The following is a 20,524-nucleotide window of genomic DNA, read 5'->3' as shown; positions in this document are numbered from 1 at the left end:
TCTGAAACAGCATTGTATAACACATACTTAAAGCTGATATTCCCATTTGTTTGAAACACTAAGATGTATCTTTGGTAATGAGACTTTTGCAATCTCATTGAAGAAAAAACAGTAAATTGCCTGACTAGTGTGATGGCGCTGCCTTAGCTGGCCAAGAATTGTACAAAACAACTATTGTGCCATATTACTTTGTTTATAAAACAACTTCACAAAGTATAGTGAATTAAGATAATTTTGAAGAAAGATGAATTATTAGCAGCATCATACTTCAGGATAAACTCCTACTTTAACACTTTGTATTTGAAGAAAAAATGTGCCTGGAACAATTTAATGAAAGAATAATCAGTTGTGACTAAGTTTTCAAACATACCAAATAAAAAAGCACGCCAAATGTCATCTTACAAACACCATCCCATTCATACAAGGATTTTAGGCTGGACATTAAGACAGACGCAGTAACCCTCGGAATTAGTTACATGACATTTGCCAGTTTCTGTTGTTCATAAGACGGTAACACTTTACATTTGAATGTAGTACGCAGCTACAAGAACATTTTAAGTTCACACAAATGTTACGTTTTTGTCAACAATTCTAACTCATAACAAATAGACATATTTGATATTATTACAACTGTGTTATACTGTCCTCCTGGTTCTACTATTGTCAGTAATTATCTGCTTACACAGCTCCACCTTCTCAAGAATTTCTTCCTCTGGACGCTCAAGTTAAAATGCTTTGTATTTCTAACCATATATTTTAACCGGATGAAGGATTATAGTCATGAAACATCTGGATGCTCCAGGAAGTCCTTTTGTCCGCTGAACAGCGCTGGAGAAACGTAAGTAAAGTTAATATAATGGAATCTCATTTAATCTGAGAAACATTTGATTTTCATGAGTTGTATTTAATCGTCGTCAGGGATAAGGGACGACTTACTTTCCTTGAGGTCATCATCACTGACATTGACATGGGAATTTGTGTATTTGGTTGTCTGCACACTTTGTGGGTTTTGATTGCCTATTTATCTAACAACTCTGGTCATTTGATGCAGATATGAAGCTTTGTATGGGTATGAAGAATAAGTTATGATTTGGGCTGTTTTTGGGGCTGGAAACTGGCATTCTAAAGTGGCAACACTGTTGCCGGGTACTTTACAAAGGAAGGATTGAGCCTCATGGATGAAAGACACACTTTCTCTTCGGCACAACAGCTAACAGCCAGAAAGAGCAGCAAGCATCATAGCAACAGCCTTGAGAGTGAAACATTGACTTGGTGCATTGTTTTCTGTGTTTACATTTGGTTAGGTAATAATGAGTACGACTAATTATCACTCATTTGTATTATTCTTGTTTTTATTAAATATGTCCTTGTTAATATGTGATTAAAAACATTTGATGTCCTTTATCTTAATAAAGAATATTAAATTTAACTTTCAATTTTCAATTATTTCAAACATTTAACAACAACAGTGCGAACCCTATAACTGTATTAAAGTGATTCAAATTAAGACAACTTTATTGACAACAGAACATTCTATTTTCTCTATTACTAACATTACCTTGTTACTGTAGAGGGTCGAAAGAAACATCTGTTTGTATCGTGCCGACTCCTGACAGTTCAACCTGACTTGCTTCTACACTGAAAGACTCTGACACCGCCAACTTCAGGATGTGTTTAACTATGAGATAATCTGTCAAGTCATCATGACTATGTCACATGCAACAATAAACGCAACAAAAAAAACAACCACATGACTACATTTGGCTAGGTGTGGTTTTCCCAAGACAATCCCACCGTGACGCCTCCTCCTTTGGTGCAGCTGTTATGACAGGGCAATTATCTCTTATCATCCATGTAATACTGACACTGTTGCCAGCCCACACTATTATACATGTAACACAACTATTGGATTAGCTCATGACCTAGTGTACACAAGCAGTGGCCTTACCCATCTCCACCTTTAGTACATGTTAGCTTTACAGGCAGTCGGCTCACACCATGCGTGAAGATGATATCGAGCAAAAACAACAACAAACATAAAGGAAACCGCTTTTTGAAACAGGAGAGAGGATGACAGAAGGAACTCAGGCAGGGCCAGAGATTCACAAGGGGACGTTTTGGTGTTAGTCGGGTGAAATTGCCGTGGTGATTAATTTAATGAGGTATGTGATTGACAGGGAAGTTAGAAAACGTACCCCCGAATCTTGAATACAAAGTGTTGAAATGTGCCGCCTATGAAAATGCTTTCAGAGAAGACATTATGCTGTTCCTGGGCTAAAATACTTGAGTCATTTAATTTGATCAATGTCATTTAAGGTGAGTTATCTACAATATGTGACGATACATTCCCTTAAGCAGAGCAAAGGCCTGGTCCAAAAGCAGAGAGGTCGAAGCCTAGAGTGCAATAACAGACATAAGAAATACAACAAGGTCAATTCCTGTGTTAGCGGTCAAGTACGGTTACTTTTGCATCTTATTATCATGTCATCTATAATGCAGACTAATAAAGAAGCGATTATTTCGTCTTCTGTGTGGAAAAAAGAGTTTGAGTCAGCTTGAAATAGAATGCATGAAATTCTATGTCATCTTTGTATGACTGATGTGTGTTTTATAAAATAAACACTGCAAGACAACAAGAGAGGACAGAGGATGGGAGGACGAGGGACTAGCATGACAGCTTGACAATTTGAAGACATGACTTTTGTTGTCTGAGTGACACGATCAAACCCATCACATCGGGCCGCGGCCGCACCAAAGCTCGCCTTTATTCCAATAACCAGCCCACACAACAAACACAAGCCCACCAATATTCAATATGCTTTTCTTTCAAGCAGAACTGAACGGTGGCATATGATTGTTTCTGTCTCTGCCCCACACTCCCACTTAGTATATAAATGTCCCTCCATCCTTCCCAGGTTAACACTCTCACGGTCTGCTGCAGGTACAGTATGGATGCCTCTGGTGATAATAGTGGTGGTTGGGGTATTTCAACAGGGGATTACAGTATGACATTGGATTTTGGCTCATTTACTGAGAATCTTTAGGTTTATGAAGTAAATGTTTATAGTATATGAAGTAATAGAGTCCCCAGAAACTATGACTGTGGGTGATTTAATGCAGTTCATCGCTATCTGTCTACTACAGGTAGTTTCTCAACAAACAAAGATATATGGTTGTTTAGCTTTGATGTTTTAAGCTTGCTAACTTTGTCCTAAAAGCATGGAAAAAAATATTATTTCTCCATTATTTTGACTACACAGTGCAGGTTTTGTTAGTACTAAAATCAGCAGTAGACATGAGCATCTGAAAATGGAATCTTGAGCATTCTTTATAATTATTTTTCTTTGTCTTTTTTTGTTCACATTATTACTGTAAAGCAGGGGTATTCAATTAAAATTCAACGAGGTCCAGCTAGAGAGACTTTCCTCATGTAAAAGTCTGGAACATCACAGTAATGTCTAACTTGTGCTATGATTTAGTCCCATATGTATTGAAGTAGCCAACAGTTGTAATAACATCTGTCAAATCAAAAATCAAATAAAGAAAGTTCATTTGAATAATATCTCAACAATATTTATTGTTTAACTGGATAAATTATAAATAATACATAATCTAATAATAAATTAATGTTCTTCTCTCGTTTCAAGTAAAATAAGGGATGCATTTAAGATGAAACCACATAAAAGAAAGGTTTGAGTACTTAATTTAAGAAAAATGAATTGAACTGAATTGCCCTGCAGCTTTAAATTCAATTCATGAAGCGTGAAGTGATGTCACCCCAAAAAGCAACGATATGATATTCTTCTCATCTTCTAAAAAGAGAAATTTGTGTGCAGAGACTTTATCTGTGGTTATTGAAACCACTTGTTTCAGCTCTATTCCTCTCTGTTAACACCATTGTTGGGAAGTGAATGAATGTAGTAGGATTCTGATCATATTGGGCTCTTAGATTTATTTTCTGTTCTTTCATTTTGGATGTGAGTGGGTACGTTTGCTGAAAATATGTGTGCTTTGTCTCATAGTGGTGTTTCACATTACAGCTTTAAATAATCGTTCAATAATTTGAACATATGAGACATACTGTTTTAAACTGTCCGTTGGAAGAATGAACATACAAGAGTCTGTCCATTCTTGGTTAAGGACTCTGGTCTCTGTCCACATTTCTCTTTTTGGAGAACGTCATGAGAAATGACTTCTGACTCACGCACTATTCTCCAACTACTCGGTCTCTCGCCCCGTCTCCCCGTGTGTGTAAATCTCACTGGAGTCGGGAAACTTATCGTAACACATATTTGATTGGCTGAGCAGCATCACGTGATGTGATTTACAACGCATGTAATTGGTCAGTTTGTTTCCTGGACCGCTGAACGAGTACCGTAAAAGCTGGAAAAGCCAGTTAAAATAGAAGCGCTCCATCAAAATGTAATAATTCTCAATTATCTATTGGTTGTAGGTCCAGGTCCAGATGCTACGGCGTCTGGGTCCGGACTCGGACCGCCTATTAGTGACCCCTGTTGTAGAAACTTCTGTCTGCTTCTCTCTCCGAATGAAACTTCTTCCGTGTGTGCAGTTAGTGACAGTGTGGGCTCCATGGTAGCTTTGACAGCTTGACGGAGCAGCAGCAGAAGTAGATGCTAACATCAATCTGATTCTTAGCGTGATATTGAAATGCTTCTGGATCATGTTTACAGTAGTCCATTACAGCAGTCTTGGGACCAGCTTTATGCAAACTAAATCGAATTGAATTTTATCTGCCGCCATTAGCATACTCAGTGCTTGAGTCCTCATTATGTAATATTATGTATTTTGGTTTGAAATGTATTTTTACCATTGTATATGTCTCTCTTTCTCTATCAGCTATGGAAGTAAAGCCTCTCTCGGTGTGTTTGGCTGTCTGTGCGGCACTGTTGGCAGGTATTACAGTGGGGAGGCTGGCAATATTAAGGCTCACTCTTTAGTCATGCTTTATTTAATTAATGCAAAATCTCTTCTCTTCTCCAGTATGTCATGGTTGTTCTACAGGAAAGGAGTTCATCACCACATTTCTTCCTAACGCATTGGATTCCAAAATCACAGATCAAAGGCTCCACTTGGTTCTGACTGCTCAGGGCTCTGAAGCCAATGTTCACATACAGGTTAGAATCCTCTTAATTTAAGGAAGGGCAAGAAGAGCCAATCTGTTTTAATATGGCTCATGAATGTTTAACCAATCCAGACCTATTGATCTGCAGGTAGCTTCAGTGAAATTCAACAAACAGCTGAGACTCTCTGCAGGTGAAACCCGCTGGGTTTCTGTGCCAGGTGGAGCCGAACTGCGGAAGGAATATGTCAATGCCAACTCAGCGATTCGAATCTCATCTAGTGCCGCGATCTCTGTGGTCTCTTACAATCGTGTCTTTGGCTCAGGAGATGGCGCGGTTGTTACCCCACTCGAAGAGCTGGGTACTGACTACATTGTGTACACACCCTCATCAAAAAGGGGCCTGGACAGTGTATTTGCTATCGTTAATGGCAATAAACAGAACCAGATCAAAATCATACCAACTTTCCATGTGAAGCTAAGAGGCGGGACTAAGTGGCCGCGTGGGTGGACGGTGACCATTAACCTTGCACCCTACGCGTCCTTCCTTGCACGAGGTATAACAACTTTGACAGGCTCGCGGATCCGTTCCCAGCATCCTGTAGCTGTCTTAGCAGGCCACCAGTGTATGACGATGGTTTCTACGTGCGAACACGTGTATGAACAGCTCCCCACTGTGGCAAACCTGGGTAAAGAATACATGGTACCCATTTCCAGCAGCTCTAAGGCCCTCAACACTGTAGTGATAGTAGCGGTTGAAGACAACACCGTGGTGACACTGCACACACACAAACAGTTGAGTTCAATATTAATCATTGTAATATACTGTTGAAGCTACAGCCAAGGCTATTATTGTCTGTCTTTCTGTCCATCTTTCCATCCAATGCTATCTCCTAAAAAATTACGTTCCCATACAACTAAACTGCTTGTTTTTCCTCAGTTCAAAACATGAACTACACTTATTTAACTAAGTAAACATATCTCCACCAACAGGGAGCTGAAGAGAGCTGGGCTCTTCACCGAAAATAGAATGACCTCAAAACATCCAGTGGTTGTCAAGAGCAATAAGAAGGTTATGGTGCTGCTTCTCAGCGATAACGCGCCGAATGACCCTTTTCTAATAACGCTGACCCCTACCTCCAAGCTTGCCACCAATTGGGCTGTGGAGACAATGGATGGACTTCAAAGCACTATTGCTATTCTGTCAGAGACGGAGGGGGCCGGCAGTGTGAAGGTGTGTGTGAAGAAGGAACAGTGCCAGTCACCTAAGTGGAGCAAGATCCCGTCAGACAAGAAGTGGGTGTGGTCCAACTTTCCAGTGGGGACAGCGCAGAGTCATGTGACTGTGGAAGGGGACGCCCGTATGGCAGTCTACGCCTATGGCGGGAAAGCACACCATGGATATGGCATTGCTGGAGTTTGTTTTGAAGGTACACACACATTTAGATCCCTTTACACACACACACACACACACACACACACACACACACACACGATAGAACGGAAGAAGTATAGGGCCACATGGAAACATTTTAATTTACTGTGTTTAAAGCCAGAATTCTAAAAACTAAACTCAGAAATCATTTACACTTTTCACATGTTGGACTAATCTTCTTCCGTACAGTGTATTTATGGCTGAAAGTGAAGAGATATAGTAATACATTTAATGATGACACAATAACACGTATCTTTGGTGTTGCATGTATTTCTATATGAGGTGTTTGTATTTCCTGTATACACAGTCCCTCCTCCACCTCCCAAGGATCCCTGTGAAGAGGTGAAATGTCGTGTGAAGGAACAGTGTGTGAAGGGAAAATGCGTCCATGTTTCTACGGCAACCTGCCATGCAACCGGTGACCCCCACTACGTGACGTTTGATGGCCGACGCTATGACTTCCAGGTAGGATTGGGACGGCTTTACCAATCATCACCAGCTATTCACTATAGAGTATATCTCTATTTTGACTTGTTACATTCTATTGAGGCCGACAGGGACACACTGGACAGAGACCAACTCTCATGAGCTGAACTTCAACGAGGAGTATCCACATAAAATGTGGCGTAACTCATCTTTGAAAACTCCGCTGTAGAAGCAGTGTTTCTTAACTAGCAAACAAAAGCACAACTGAATTAGGCTTCTAAAGTGTCATTTAGGAGTAGGACAATATGACATGTACAGTGAGCTGATTTATAGACCAGTAGATGGAGGTGCTGCTAAAGCACACACCACACCTAGAAATCAATCAGTTGCAGTACGGCATGAAACAATACAATGGCTGACGCCCAAATACACATCACTGTGTAGATGTATCTGTGGTGCAGTGTTTGTACACATACACATTCATCTCTGACAATACTATGGTCAAAGCTTTTCTTAACAAAATGTTCAAGTGATTATGAGAATGATTATGAGATTAAGGACGTGTGCACACCAGCCTTGTTTAGTCACCCTGGAGCGTTTACCCCTTTGGTGCGGTTTGTTTGGGTTGGTGTGAACGACGGACTCAAACTCTGGTGCGGAACAAACAACCACTCTCTGGTCCGCCTCGACGGGTGGTCTTGGACCCCTGTCAAAGTGAACTCTGAATATCCGCTGTGAACACCATTTGAACCAATCACAGCAAGCGTACCATTTATGTGTCATTACATTGGATAAAAAGGTTTTCCTTTTCCTGTTTTGGTGACTGCTGGATTGTAGCCTATTTTCGTTTGTGCTACCAGTGTTGTGGAAGTTAGTCAGGAAGTGTAATAACACTACTCGTTACTTGGGAATAATATTACAGTGCCAAACACTGTTTACTAACTATGAATGTGGTGAATATACTGTTTCTCAGACCACAGATGAGACAATAGTTTGTTAGCTAGCGCATCCCCGAGGTTCTGCCGCCTCACTCTCCGCTGCTAGGAGACTACTTCGATGCCAGCGAAGCAACTCTTTTAGAGGGATCCCTGCCGCTGGCCACCAAACAGCTCATTTTCTCGTCAAGGCAACTCTTAAATAATAATAATAATGCATTTTATTTGTAGCGCACTTTTCATTCAGAGAATCTCAGAGTGCCACAGAGCCAGTACATAGTTAAAAACATAGTTAAAACATAGTTAAAAGATATTATAATAAAAAACTAGTAAACATAAGCACAATAGAGAACAGTGAAAGAACAGAAACACAAAAGACATAGCTGACCGTGATTTAGCACAAGGTCAGAAACGCCTTCCTGAATTAAAAGGTTTCTAGGCCAGTCTTAAAAGAGTCCAGTGTCTGTGTTGCCCTTCGGTGGTCAGGGAGACTGTTCCATATGCGCGGTGCTGCCGAGCCAAAGGCCCGGTCGCCCATGGTGTGGAGCTTGGTGTTGGGGACCCGGAGGAGCGAGCTGTTTGAAGATCTGAGGATGCGGGTGGAGGTTTGGGGAGTGATGAGTTCTTGTAGGTAGGGAGGTGCATGTCCATTTATGCATTTATGTGTGAGTAGTAGGACTTTGTAGTCAATCCGGAATGAGACAGGGAGCCAGTGTAGTGAGTGTAGAATGGGTGTTATGTGCTCATACTTCCGGACTCTCATCAGGATCCTGGCAGCGCTGTTTTGAATGTATTGCAGCTTCTGGACGCTCTTGCCAGTGATCCCAGTGTAGAGTGAGGGTCAAACCTAACTCCCAGATTAGTGACTGTGGAGGAGAGGGGGATGACCAGACCGTCGAAGGTGAGATGAGTTATGGAGGATGACTGAACCTGGTGTGGAGTGCCAACAAGGAGGGCTTCGGTTTTGCTACTGTTTAATTGGAGAAAGTTGCTGCTCATCCACGCCTCTTGAGCCGTACGACGAGCAGACATCTCCATCATGACATTTGTTAAGGATTTCTGAACCGTTTGAGTTTTGCCTTTGTGAACACAAACCATACCATTTGGAAAATGTAAAGAATGTATTATGATTGCATTGGCGCGATTCAGGAACCGGACTTTAATGTCATGTCATAGCGATACATCGCCTAATCGGACATGCCTCAAAACATACATCACACCGTGTGGAGCCTTTTTTAAACTGTGTGACATTCAAAGAACTTTCAAGATTACTGTTACTGCATTGAGCAAAATGCCTTTAATCGGCACTGTATCAGGTTTTGTTTTATAAATGTCGTCCTTTTTCTTTGTGATATGAGGTGCCAAAAATATTTATAATTGGACTTTGCTTCAGTTGGCCAATCACATTCATCTTTTTTTCAGGGTACCTGCACTTACATTATGACAACAGTTGCAAAGTCGGCATCTGGCCTTCAGCCTTTCACTGTGACGACCACGAACAACCACCGAGGTAACAGTCGAGTTTCATACGTGAGGACCGTAGCTGTCAGTGTTCACGAGCAGACCATTACCATCTCCAGTCAAAGAGGACAAGTACAGGTAACAGATCTGCTGTCATCTACTGTAACAAGCAGTGAATGTAATAATCAATGTTCAAATATTAAGGCAATCTTCATGAGAGTAACAAACTATACTACATATTCATACAAAACAACCTTATTAGTCAGATTTTTCACATTTAAGGGTAAATTCATCAGTAAAGTTCTGCTCAGTCAGATTATTGAATATGTGTCCAACAAAAGACTTTCATCAGCATTTTAGAACATCTGGCTCGAGAAATTTTAGATAATAAAAAGGAAACTAACTAACTAAATGTTTTTGTTTTAATAATAATTTCTTATTGCAATTTTGAACACACAAAGTCAATGGGATTCTATAGAGAGCTGAAGTCCAGCCATCCTCAGAACTAGCGTCTGTTTCATTTGCTACACAATCCTTTACTTGTTTTGGGGACAGTTCTCCCCAAAATTAAAAATACGTATTGTTTCTCTTACTTGTAATGCTATTTATCAATCTAGATACTTTTCATGCGAGTTTCATAGTTTTGAAGATATCGGCCCTAGTGATGTCTGCCTTCACTTCTCTTTTCAACTTTGTGCATATTATATTCTATAATTCTATTCTATTATATTGTGCATATGCTTCTGACAAGTTTCCCCCTGGGAATGAATAAAGTATCTATCTATCTATCTATCTATCTATCATATGCAGTGTTACAGACAGTTTGTTCTATTCAGTGTTTTGTTATTATTTTCAGGTGAATGGAGAACTTCAGTACTTGCCTGTCAGTTTGTTGGGCGGCAAGGTCTCTGTAAAGCAGAGTGGAACCTACGCTGTACTCACCACTGACTTTGGCCTGACTGTAAAATATGACTGGAACACGAGGCTGTACATCACAGTGCCATCTTCCTACTATCAACACCTCGGAGGCCTCTGTGGAAACTACAATGGAGACAGGAGCGATGACCTGCCTGAACCAAAAGGTGAGGACGGGGACATAAAGGGATAATACTGTAGGAGGAGAGATGGTTGGGTGCAACAAGTTGTCTAATGTGGCCAAAATGTAATTGCCAATATCTAATAGAGGTGAAAAGTACACTTTCTACCGAAAAGTGTTGAATTGGTGAACAGTGCCAGGTAGCATGGGAGGGAGTGATGGAGGAAGCTGCATCAAGAGACTCTGACTGTCATGATAGACTGTAGATAAAAAGGGGAAGTAGTCACTGGGACGTCATTCATTGGTTTGTGGACTGGAACCTCAGGTTTTCCATTTTGGCTGTCGCTATCTTGGTTTTGGGCCGTCGCAATCTGGAATTTGGATGCGCAAACTTGGTTTTTGGCCATTAACCACTTGGATTTTGGCCTCGTCATCTTGGATTTTTGGCAGTTGCCATCATGGTTTTTCGCCGTATCAACTTGTTTTTAGGCCACCACCATCTTATTTTTTTGAGTACAACCGAACGCTAAATGAGGCGTATTAATGTTACAATTAACTTTCGTAAACTGAAAACACACTGAAAGGGTTAAAGTTCAAGGACAAACTCGTACAGCTCCCAGACTGGACAACGCAGACCTGTCAATCACAAGGTAGCCACGCCTTACTTTAATCTAAATGAGAACATAATCTACTCAATGAACATCATGCCTCCGCGACGGTGTTATTAGTTGTAACCTCCATATGAGCGCAGTGCAGCGCCGGCCATGAGCTAGCCAGTGGGGCAAGCTCATATGCACTAACATGCACTAACAGCACGCATGGCTGGCTACGTAAACAAAGCAAGGAGAAACTCATTTTACAACTCACACAGAGATAGAGTGACTTCATTCTCCACTCAGGTAGACATTACTCCACTATATATTTTTATTTTTTTTAGATACTTTATTGATGAGAATGCACAATATGACATACAAGAAAAAAGTATTTTCATTTTTTGTGTATGTTAGTGAGTTTACAATAGTAAAGAAGAAAATAACAGGAAAGTAAAGCAAACAAACGGAAATAAATAAAGTAAAATAAGATAAGATTAAAAAAAGAATTAAATCAAAACACCCACCCACACTTATGGCCTTCACGTTCATTTACATAAAGTTTGTGTAGTAAAGTACTGTGAAACTATAGTTAAGTATTTAAGTTAAGTTACAGTTAATCAGACAGATAATCACTATATCTTTCCATAGATAATAAAGTGGTTTGATGTTATATTAATGCTCTGAATATCGCATAAAAACCTTTAAAAGACGTTATGCCAAAATAATTTAGATCCAAAGTTCTGAGTTCGGCTGAACGCCAGTCATTAAATTGCTCACTCACCCGGAAGTCCAAATTTGAATTCATTTACATGCTTTTCTGCATGTTGCTTTCTGTTTTCTTGCAGGCTCCAGTCTCTCTGCTGTGCTGAAGATGATCCAGAACTGGAAGACCGATACCTCCGATCGGTTCTGTAATGATAACTGTGGCGGTGACTGTCCCACTTGTTCAAAAGAGCAGCAGGCCCACTTCAGCGGGCCCAACCTCTGTGGGATTCTGACAAAGTCAGATGGGCCATTTTCAGCCTGCTACAATAAGGTCGACCCCTCTATGTACCTGGAGAACTGTGTCTACGATGTCTGTGTTAATAAAGGTGAGCCAATATTTGAAGATGTTTTCGGGGCAGAATGCACACTAAAAATATAACATTAAAAAATGCAAATTGATTGAAGCCATGCTGTCATGTTGTCATGAGTTCCTGTGATGTTAATGTGTCTGTGTGTTTGTCCAGGTGCCAAACAGATTCTCTGTGATAACCTGAAGAGTTATACTGATGCCTGCCTGTCAGAGGAAGTGAAAGTCAACCCTCAGTGGAGAATGGTTACCAAATGCCGTAAGTTGCCAAGCTAAATATTTTTCCTTTGAAGTGCTTTATTAATTTATCATGAACCATTCAGTGAGGTTGTGGCAGAGTGTGGTAGTGGAAAGCTACATCAAAAGAAGTGAGTGACTGCACGTTGCCTATATGGATGAAAGAAGAAATGGAGATAAAAATGTTGATGTGATGTCATGAATACAATTAATGTTAATCTAAATGTTAACATGGCACACAGATTAAAAAGAACATTTAAAAATGGCACTTCATATCAAAAAGGATGGCGATCCCGTCAGCCCCCAGACAATCTAATATTTACCTCAAGACATTATCTGAAAATATTGAAGTATGACACCTATACAGAAAGTTATATTTCTTTTACCCGAGGTTGGTGCTGGAGGAAATGGGGTCTTTCAAATCGGGCTTTTGTGTCGCAGTGATAATGTTTTTCCCCACCTCCTCCAGCTGTGCTGATGTTCAAACTAGGTTATGGAAACACAAACTACAGGTTGGGGACATAAATGTGATTGAAGATTGATCTGTTGAATAATTAAAGTGTTCATATCACTAAAAATCTGTTAAACTAACGTAAAAATATTGACATTGTTAAATAATTGTTAGGTGTTGTGTTATTGGTTTAGACAGAGTATTGGTTCTCACAGATAAGAACAATGACCCCCCCCCCCCCCCCCCCCCCAGTCCCTTCTTGCCCCAAAGGTAGCCATTATGAGGCGTGTGGTTCCCCCTGCTCTGCCTCCTGCATGTTCCCAGAAATCGAGAAGCTGTGCAAAGGCCCCTGTGTGGAGGGGTGCCAGTGTGATAAAGGACTGGTGCTAAGTGGAGACAGGTAACAAACAGGCAGTCTTTAGTTATTTAATATTTGGTGAATTGTATGCATGAATAACAACATTTGGCCAGTTTATGTTATGCTATTCAATATTCATACCAAGACCAATATTCATTGGTTTGAGTAGTTTTGAGTAATCATAATCTACTAATTGATTAACCAAAACAGGCCTTTCCAAAAGAAACAGGCTCTTTGTGTTCTTGACATAATCTAAAATGTCTTCTAGTTCTTTGGAAACCAGCCAGGAGGAGGCTGGCCTCCCAAAAATTACGCTCACATACAACTTAATTGCATTGTCAATTGCGGTTTGAGGGAAATGTATTTTCTCCCTGATTACGTTTGTTTTATACATATCACAAATACATTTCTAAGAACACAGGACTTAGCTTAAATAACCTAACAAACGTACTTATTTTAAGTCAAACCGTGTATTTTTACTAAACCTAACCATGTGATGCGCTTTGTGTCGTTCACAACGTTAAGCATACGTTTAAAAACTGCAAACGTTGGACAGAAAATAACGCCCATGTGACATTTCAAGGACTCTGGGTGTTAATGCTTCACAATAAAACATGGCTTGTTAGTCTACTCAGGAGAACAACCTGCCTGATATCAACAATAACATTTCAGTAAAAATATACCTGAAATATTTGTGACACCAAGTGAAGTGTGCTAATTAGCAACACTGAACCATAGAAGACAAGAACACGGGCAAGGTTTCATGTGTACGAATGTGCTGTTCATTTAATAATTGTGTGTGTTTGTTTCAGATGTGTTCCTGTGCATAGCTGTGGATGTCAGTATGAAGGCAGATATTACCCACCAGCCACCACTTTCTGGGGTGATAACACCTGCACCACTAAGTGTAAATGCCATGAAGGGAAAGCCAAGGTTGGTGTGTGTCTGTGTGTGTGTGTGTGTGTGTGTTACTCAAGAACCCTGTGCCATCACAATTACTGTGTGCTGTTCTTGTTTTCGTCTCTTTCACTGTGATCTGATATTCTGTTATCTCATTCTGCTGAAGTGTCAACGAATCACCTGTAAGAAGACTGAGCACTGTGCCTTGAAGCGCGGTGTCCGGGACTGCTACCCAACATCCCATGCGACATGCCAGGGCTCCGGAGACCCTCACTACCGAAACTTTGATGGACGCCGGTTTGATTTCCAGGGCACTTGCACCTACATCCTGTCTCAACTCACCAAGGGATCAGACCAGGACCTGGAGCCGTTCCAAGTGCTGGTCCAAAATGAGAACCGAGGCCGCAACAAGGCTGTGGCCTACACCAAGTCCGTCTCTCTCACTGTATTTGGTAACTTCACTGTCAGCATGAGTCGTGCCAGTGTGGGGGAAATGCTGGTAAGATTGGTCTGTCCACAGTACTTACCCTAGTCCTCCTCACCAATCACTCTGTAGTGTAGTTACAGTAGACCACTGTCGTATGAGACAGCCCAGACAAAGTATTTGACATTTGAAATCAATTCAAGATTTTTCTAATTCTAGCCCATGCCAACCTCCCGTATCCAAACCATGATCTGTGAGGTCTGAACTCATTTAAAATTAATCCTAAAAAAAGGAGATTTTTTGCTTACAATCAACCGTCTGCTGCGAACGTTTTCTTCATTACCGCATTGCATTGTGGGATATGTGTAGTTTCCATTGTTGGCATTCTGTAATATTTTACTGGATGTAGTATGCAATTCACATACTATTGGTTTCTATGCTAAGATTTCAGACGGATTAGAAAACATTTTCATGTTCTTAATCAATAACTGGTAATTTCTGGGCTGTAAATATTATCTAAAGCGAATCACATTTAAAAACAGCAAGTGCTCTTATTCACCTTCGTACACAACACAAACACAAGCCATTATATAGCTTCTATATATATATATATATATATATATATATATATATATATATATATATATATATATATATGTATAATTACATGTACACAGTGATTCTGTACATGTGTCCATGCTCTGCCCTCAGGTGAACAGTCAGTCAGTGAACCTGCCTTACTCCACTGAAGACGGCAAGCTCTCCTTGTTCCGGCGTGGCTACTTCGGCTTTGTTAGGACATATTTTGGTTTGACGCTCAGGTTCAACTGGAAGGCCCACGTCGGCTTGACTCTACCCAGTTCATACTCTTCTGCTACAGGCGGTAAGTTAGGGGATTGTTTGGTTAACTCAAATATGTTTCAGCAATCAACACGTGACGGCAGCACTTTGGTTATAAAGCAAACAAGGCAATGTGGTTCCGATTGAGCCGATTCATACGGTTACCCAAGAAATACGGTTCATGGCAGTTTATGGCAGCAGTTTAATCAGATCAACATGGCAGCCGGGTTGAGTCAGCATGGTAACCTATGCTGCATGGCTAACCTGTTAACCTGCTTTCAAAAACTGTCAACATACCAAATACTGCCTAATACTGAAGGCATTTACATGCGTATTCCATCAGTGCATCTCAGGCCGCTATGTGTCGATTGTTGGAAATAAAAGTATACCTATACGCTCCAACAGCGTCCTACTCTTAACTATTCTAAATGCTCTAACTGTGACTGCTGTGGTTGTTGCTTGTTTCTCTGTATCAGGCTTGTGTGGAAATTACAATGGAAAACCTGGCGATGACTTACTGAAACCTGATGGCACCCAGGCTAAAAACGTGAACGCCTTCGGAGACAGCTGGAAGGTGAGAATGGGGATCTTTGTGAGAAAAATCGACCTGAAGAACACAGTTAGAAGCAGAAAGCGGGCACAGTTGTACACATTGTGTGTGCGGCTCCATCTCCAGCTCAATACAGCAGATCCAATAGTGTCTGCACATCTGGTGGACAGCTGGGAAGGAGAACAAAGTCACTCCTCAGTAATCTAACCGCCTCTTGCTAATAGCCTACCAATTAATAAAAGAAGAAAGACATCTCATCATAAAAACACATCCGGCCCCATGTACAGGCATTGTCAAAACAGATTTGAAAAATGGGAGCCTATTCTTTAAACATCAAATAGTATCTTTATGTTGTTAGTAGTTTATTAATTTTTCAAGCTGAGTAACACTTTTGCATGTCTTTGACCCAGGCAGGAGGAGACTTTGGCTGCACTAGTGACTGTCCTGGTGGTAAATGTCCAGAGTGTGAGCCTGCGATGATAACACGTTACCAACAGCCGCGCTACTGTGGCATCATCGCCGATAAGCTGGGACCATTTGGGTAGGTACTGCATGCTGCTGAGCTGGGCAATAAACAATTTATACTTATGCTTAGTATTAAAGAAAAACTAGATGAGGCCAGGTATGATTAATGTCCAGTGGAATGAATCCAGGGTTGTTAAAAATGTATATTTCTTTTGTTTATTAAATGGTGTCTATACATACTGTGCCCTTCTCTGTCTCTGCCCACACAGAAAGTGTCACAGTAAACTGGACCACTCCTCCTTCCTCAAAGACTGTGTTTTCGATTTGTGCGTGTACCGAGGCCACGCCTCCGCCCTTTGCAACAGCCTATCAGCTTTCAGCACCTCTTGTCAGGATGCGGGAGCGAAAGTGGGGAGCTGGAGAACCGAACAATTTTGTCGTAAGACACGCACACACTCAACCACAGTCTCTGCGAAAATCGAGAACTACACTGCCCATCCATCCATCCAAGAGTAACTTGTTCGGAATTCAGACTATGCACTAACCTGGCAACCTCACAATAAGGACAGGAATTGTGGGGTGTTGCCTGCAGTCTCTGGGCCCTACTGATGTTGATAAAGACAAATCCTTCTAAAAATAAGTGTATTAGGGCCATTGTAGGTAAAAAGGGTCATGAAAGACAATGGATATGACCTTCTCCTCATTCAGACGACATCAGTCAGAGAGGACAAACTCTTTATTTTATCTTTTTTTATCCAATTATCCATTAAAATAAAAACTTACAACAGGTCTAACATTAGGATTAAGTACAATTCATACCGATGTACTGTATCTTTCAGGACCTTCGCCTCCCTCAGAGTCCATCCTAACCATAATAACACTTTCTTTAGGCGCAAAGAAATTCAGAAGGCGGCTGGTGATAGGAAAGTTTGCCACTTTAATCTTCAATCTTTAATCTTGTTTTCTCTAAATATCACCCCCTGTCGTGCTTTCTGGACTGGATGCAGGCCTATAGAGATAAATCAGATGTTGATCTTCTCAACTGATTCTGCGAGAGATGGCAAACAAGCATACTTCCCTAAATGTCACTGAAATGTTCTCGGTTAGTGAGTGGTTATCCAAAAGTCCCAATGAGGTCCCAAGCATGTTTGTAATGTTTGTGAGCTGCATAATCGCATCAACTTGACTTGACTTGTGCATCTCTCTGCCAGCTCCATTGTGTGGCGTGAACAGTCACTACGAGATGTGTGCCCCCCCCTGCCAGCTGACCTGCAGCGGCCCGACACCCCTACTGGACTGTGACGACAATGCGCTCTGCATAGAAGGCTGCGTGTGTGACGACGGATTCATGCTGAGCCACGACAAGTGTGTACCTCTAGCAGAGTGCGGCTGTCAGTACGAAGGACAGTATTATAAAAATGGACAGGTACTACAGCTGCAACAGTGTCAAATGAAGCTCCACAGCTTCTGTTTTTAACACCGTTACTTCTTCTTCTGCCACCACTGTTACTACCGCTGATATGTCTGGTCGGCTCTCTGCTCTTTTTCTCAGGTGTTCTATCCTGGAGTGTCATGTGATTCCCGTTGCGCGTGTTCAGACGGTGGACAAGTACAGTGTGATACGAAATTCCGCTGTTCGGCCAATGAGATGTGTGTTGTGAAAGGGGGCGCGGCCTCCTGTTCACCCAGGAGCATTGGTTCCTGCTCTGTGAGCGGGGTCAGGATCATCAGGTCCTTTGACGGACAGGTAAACAACATTTACACTTACACAACGTGTCTAATCTATTTGATCTTTTTCAAAAAATATTTGATTGTTGAAATAGATGATTTTATAGAGAAAACTTTTTATATTTTTAATTATCATTATTTTCTATTTAAATAATGACAAAAAATAAAGTACACGTTTAATGTCGGTCCTCCATCATCACAGTTGGTCAGAGATGTCATGACAACTCTTTCTATGTTTAAAAATACTGTATATCCAAATCTAACGGTGGCGAGTCATGGTTTTGTCTTCGACACTTCCTTTGGTTGTTTTACAAGAAAGGTGTACCACATCATTTTAAAACACATATGGGAAATTTTGTTCGGAATATATCAGCTGATATAAGCTTATTGCAGATATATATATATATATATATATATATATATATATATATATATATATATATATATATCAGTATTCAGGCTGCTCTCGTTCACTGTTCGTACTTAAACTTACAAAAAGTAATGCACTGTAAATCATACATAAACCATGTAATCATGAGCAAGGATGTGCAGAGCTGCCGAAGAATAAAGAGTGACAAAGTCCGCAGATGGGGGAGATTGGGGGGGATGGGCAGGTCAAACAATCTCAGGACGTTCACCAATGAGACCGCTGATAGTGTCCCATGTGAAACCAAGTCCACGATGACTTATTTTACCCTACTTTTGTTAAGCAACTTAAAGACGTAACTAACGCCGCCTACATAAGTTATGAAACAAACTTACTTATTTTACATAACAAACATACTTATTCAAACACAAACCACAATCTTTCCCTAAACCACAACCAAGTAGTTTTGTAGCCTACACAGGTTCTGCACTGATTGCTCGTATTGCTGGACATTCGTACGCACGAAGAATGAAAAATAACTTTTGAATTGTCGTACGAGGATACGTTGCGTCATTAGAGTGTTAGATTTCAACCAAGTGGCAACCCCCATAACTGGAGGCGTACGTATGTCAAAGTTTTTACAACAATGTATCAAATGCCAATGTGAAAGGTGTCGCGAACATCCACAGACAGTTTATTAGTTCAGATTGTGTTATTGACATTTCCGTTTTATAATCTATGTCCAGAGACTGCTCTCAGGAACTATAGGTCACTTAATGGTTGAACTCTCAATATACCATGTGTCTGGACAGAGTCAGGTAAGACTTGGGGTCAATCTTGACCCTACAATGTTTCATGCTCCAACCTTTCCAGTTGAGCAGAAAGACACAGAGACATGTCCAATTGTACTTCAACGACTTAAAGAAGAAAAGTTTTGACGCAACATGATATGTTATGCCCAGCTAACTTATGTTTAGCAATAGGAAGAGTTCCTTGACATATGGGTTTTGAACTTCCTGTTGACCTCTCTCCATTCTACTGACTTTCAGCTCACTGTTTCGCTGTCTGACCCTAAACTTTACCTTTCTGATTCACTCTCACCGCTCCTCTCGCGTCGACAATCACTGTGCAAGTTCTGACGAAACCTTGAATATCTTCTGTTTCATCCTCTAGGCTTATCCTCTGTGGGGAAACTGTTTGTTCAAATTGGCAGAAGTGCAAGAGCAGGAAGGAGGGATGGACGCCTTCTCTGTGTTTGTACGGCAGCAAACCAGTAAGGATGGCAAAGTCTCTCGCAGTGTGGAGCTCAAGGTTTACGACATGAAAATCACTATGGAGACCGGGGTTGTTTGGGAAATCAAGGTATGACTGACCAGTATTAGATCACACTGTCCAGCAATATGCCATGGTACTACATTTGTCTGATAACATTAAACCTCATCTGGTAACTTTGTCAACATAATGTTCTGGCCTTAATGGAAAAATAGCTACGTCTTATTCATTTTTTAGTCCATTTGGTTGAAATGTAGATCTTTCTAATGATGCAGCATCTACTGAGGTGGGACAGAGCTAATGTGATGAAATAATTTGTACCCATCTATGTCTCAGGTCGATGACATCAGAGTCTCCCTTCCTGTATCACTGGCTGATGGACAAGTGCGAGCATATCAAAATGGCATCAACATCATCATTGAAACTGACTTTGCTCTGAAGCTGACCTACGACAGTGTTGCGGGAGTGTTCCTACAAATCCCGTCCACCTATAGCGGCTCGCCACGTGGTCTCTGCGGCAACTATAACGGTAAGCCGACTGACGACCTGACATTAACAGCAGGCAAGAAGCCAACAGACACATCAGCAGCCTGGGTCGTAACGGAGGACAACACTTCTTGTGACACGGGCTGTGGTGCCAGTTCCTGCCCTGGGTCAGGTGGACAGAAGAGCCCAGAAGCTGAAAAGGCCTGTGACATCATCAAAGCCCAGCAGGGCCCATTTGCAGGTTGCCACTCAACAGTGACGCCAACTCCCGACTACAATGCTTGTGTCAGGCAAGGAAATATCTCTAATGTCTCTAAGTGTTGCATTGTACACATTAAAGGGCATTACACACCAGGGGCATTTTTTTCATCCGATTAATTCCCTTCACTATAAGTTTTAGTTTAATTT

At 41.1% G+C, this 20,524-nt stretch overlaps 1 protein-coding gene across 1 annotated transcript in view; it reads left to right on the top strand.

Moving 5' to 3' along the window:
- Positions 1 to 2,933: 2,933 nt before the first annotated feature.
- LOC306699673 (IgGFc-binding protein-like) overlaps positions 2,934 to 20,524 on the top strand; it is a 33,312-nt gene continuing 15,721 nt past the window's right edge. Inside the window, exons 1-21 of the mRNA XM_079164370.1 lie at positions 2,934 to 2,941; positions 4,858 to 4,914; positions 5,002 to 5,135; positions 5,232 to 5,875; positions 6,074 to 6,510; positions 6,823 to 6,980; positions 9,299 to 9,475; positions 10,194 to 10,419; positions 11,812 to 12,057; positions 12,196 to 12,297; positions 12,979 to 13,126; positions 13,897 to 14,017; positions 14,151 to 14,483; positions 15,120 to 15,291; positions 15,725 to 15,822; positions 16,209 to 16,339; positions 16,533 to 16,702; positions 17,475 to 17,689; positions 17,816 to 18,010; positions 19,532 to 19,720; positions 19,967 to 20,406. Of these exons, the coding sequence (XP_079020496.1) occupies positions 4,860 to 4,914; positions 5,002 to 5,135; positions 5,232 to 5,875; positions 6,074 to 6,510; positions 6,823 to 6,980; positions 9,299 to 9,475; positions 10,194 to 10,419; positions 11,812 to 12,057; positions 12,196 to 12,297; positions 12,979 to 13,126; positions 13,897 to 14,017; positions 14,151 to 14,483; positions 15,120 to 15,291; positions 15,725 to 15,822; positions 16,209 to 16,339; positions 16,533 to 16,702; positions 17,475 to 17,689; positions 17,816 to 18,010; positions 19,532 to 19,720; positions 19,967 to 20,406 (4,391 nt within the window). The 5' untranslated portion in view covers positions 2,934 to 2,941; positions 4,858 to 4,859. The remainder of the gene's footprint in view (positions 2,942 to 4,857; positions 4,915 to 5,001; positions 5,136 to 5,231; positions 5,876 to 6,073; positions 6,511 to 6,822; positions 6,981 to 9,298; positions 9,476 to 10,193; positions 10,420 to 11,811; positions 12,058 to 12,195; positions 12,298 to 12,978; positions 13,127 to 13,896; positions 14,018 to 14,150; positions 14,484 to 15,119; positions 15,292 to 15,724; positions 15,823 to 16,208; positions 16,340 to 16,532; positions 16,703 to 17,474; positions 17,690 to 17,815; positions 18,011 to 19,531; positions 19,721 to 19,966; positions 20,407 to 20,524) is intronic.

Source organism: Pholis gunnellus, assembly GCF_910591455.1.
Source record: "Pholis gunnellus genome assembly, chromosome: 8".
Classification (NCBI taxonomy): Eukaryota; Metazoa; Chordata; class Actinopteri; order Perciformes; family Pholidae; genus Pholis; species Pholis gunnellus.
This window is presented reverse-complemented; position numbering and strand designations above follow the sequence as displayed.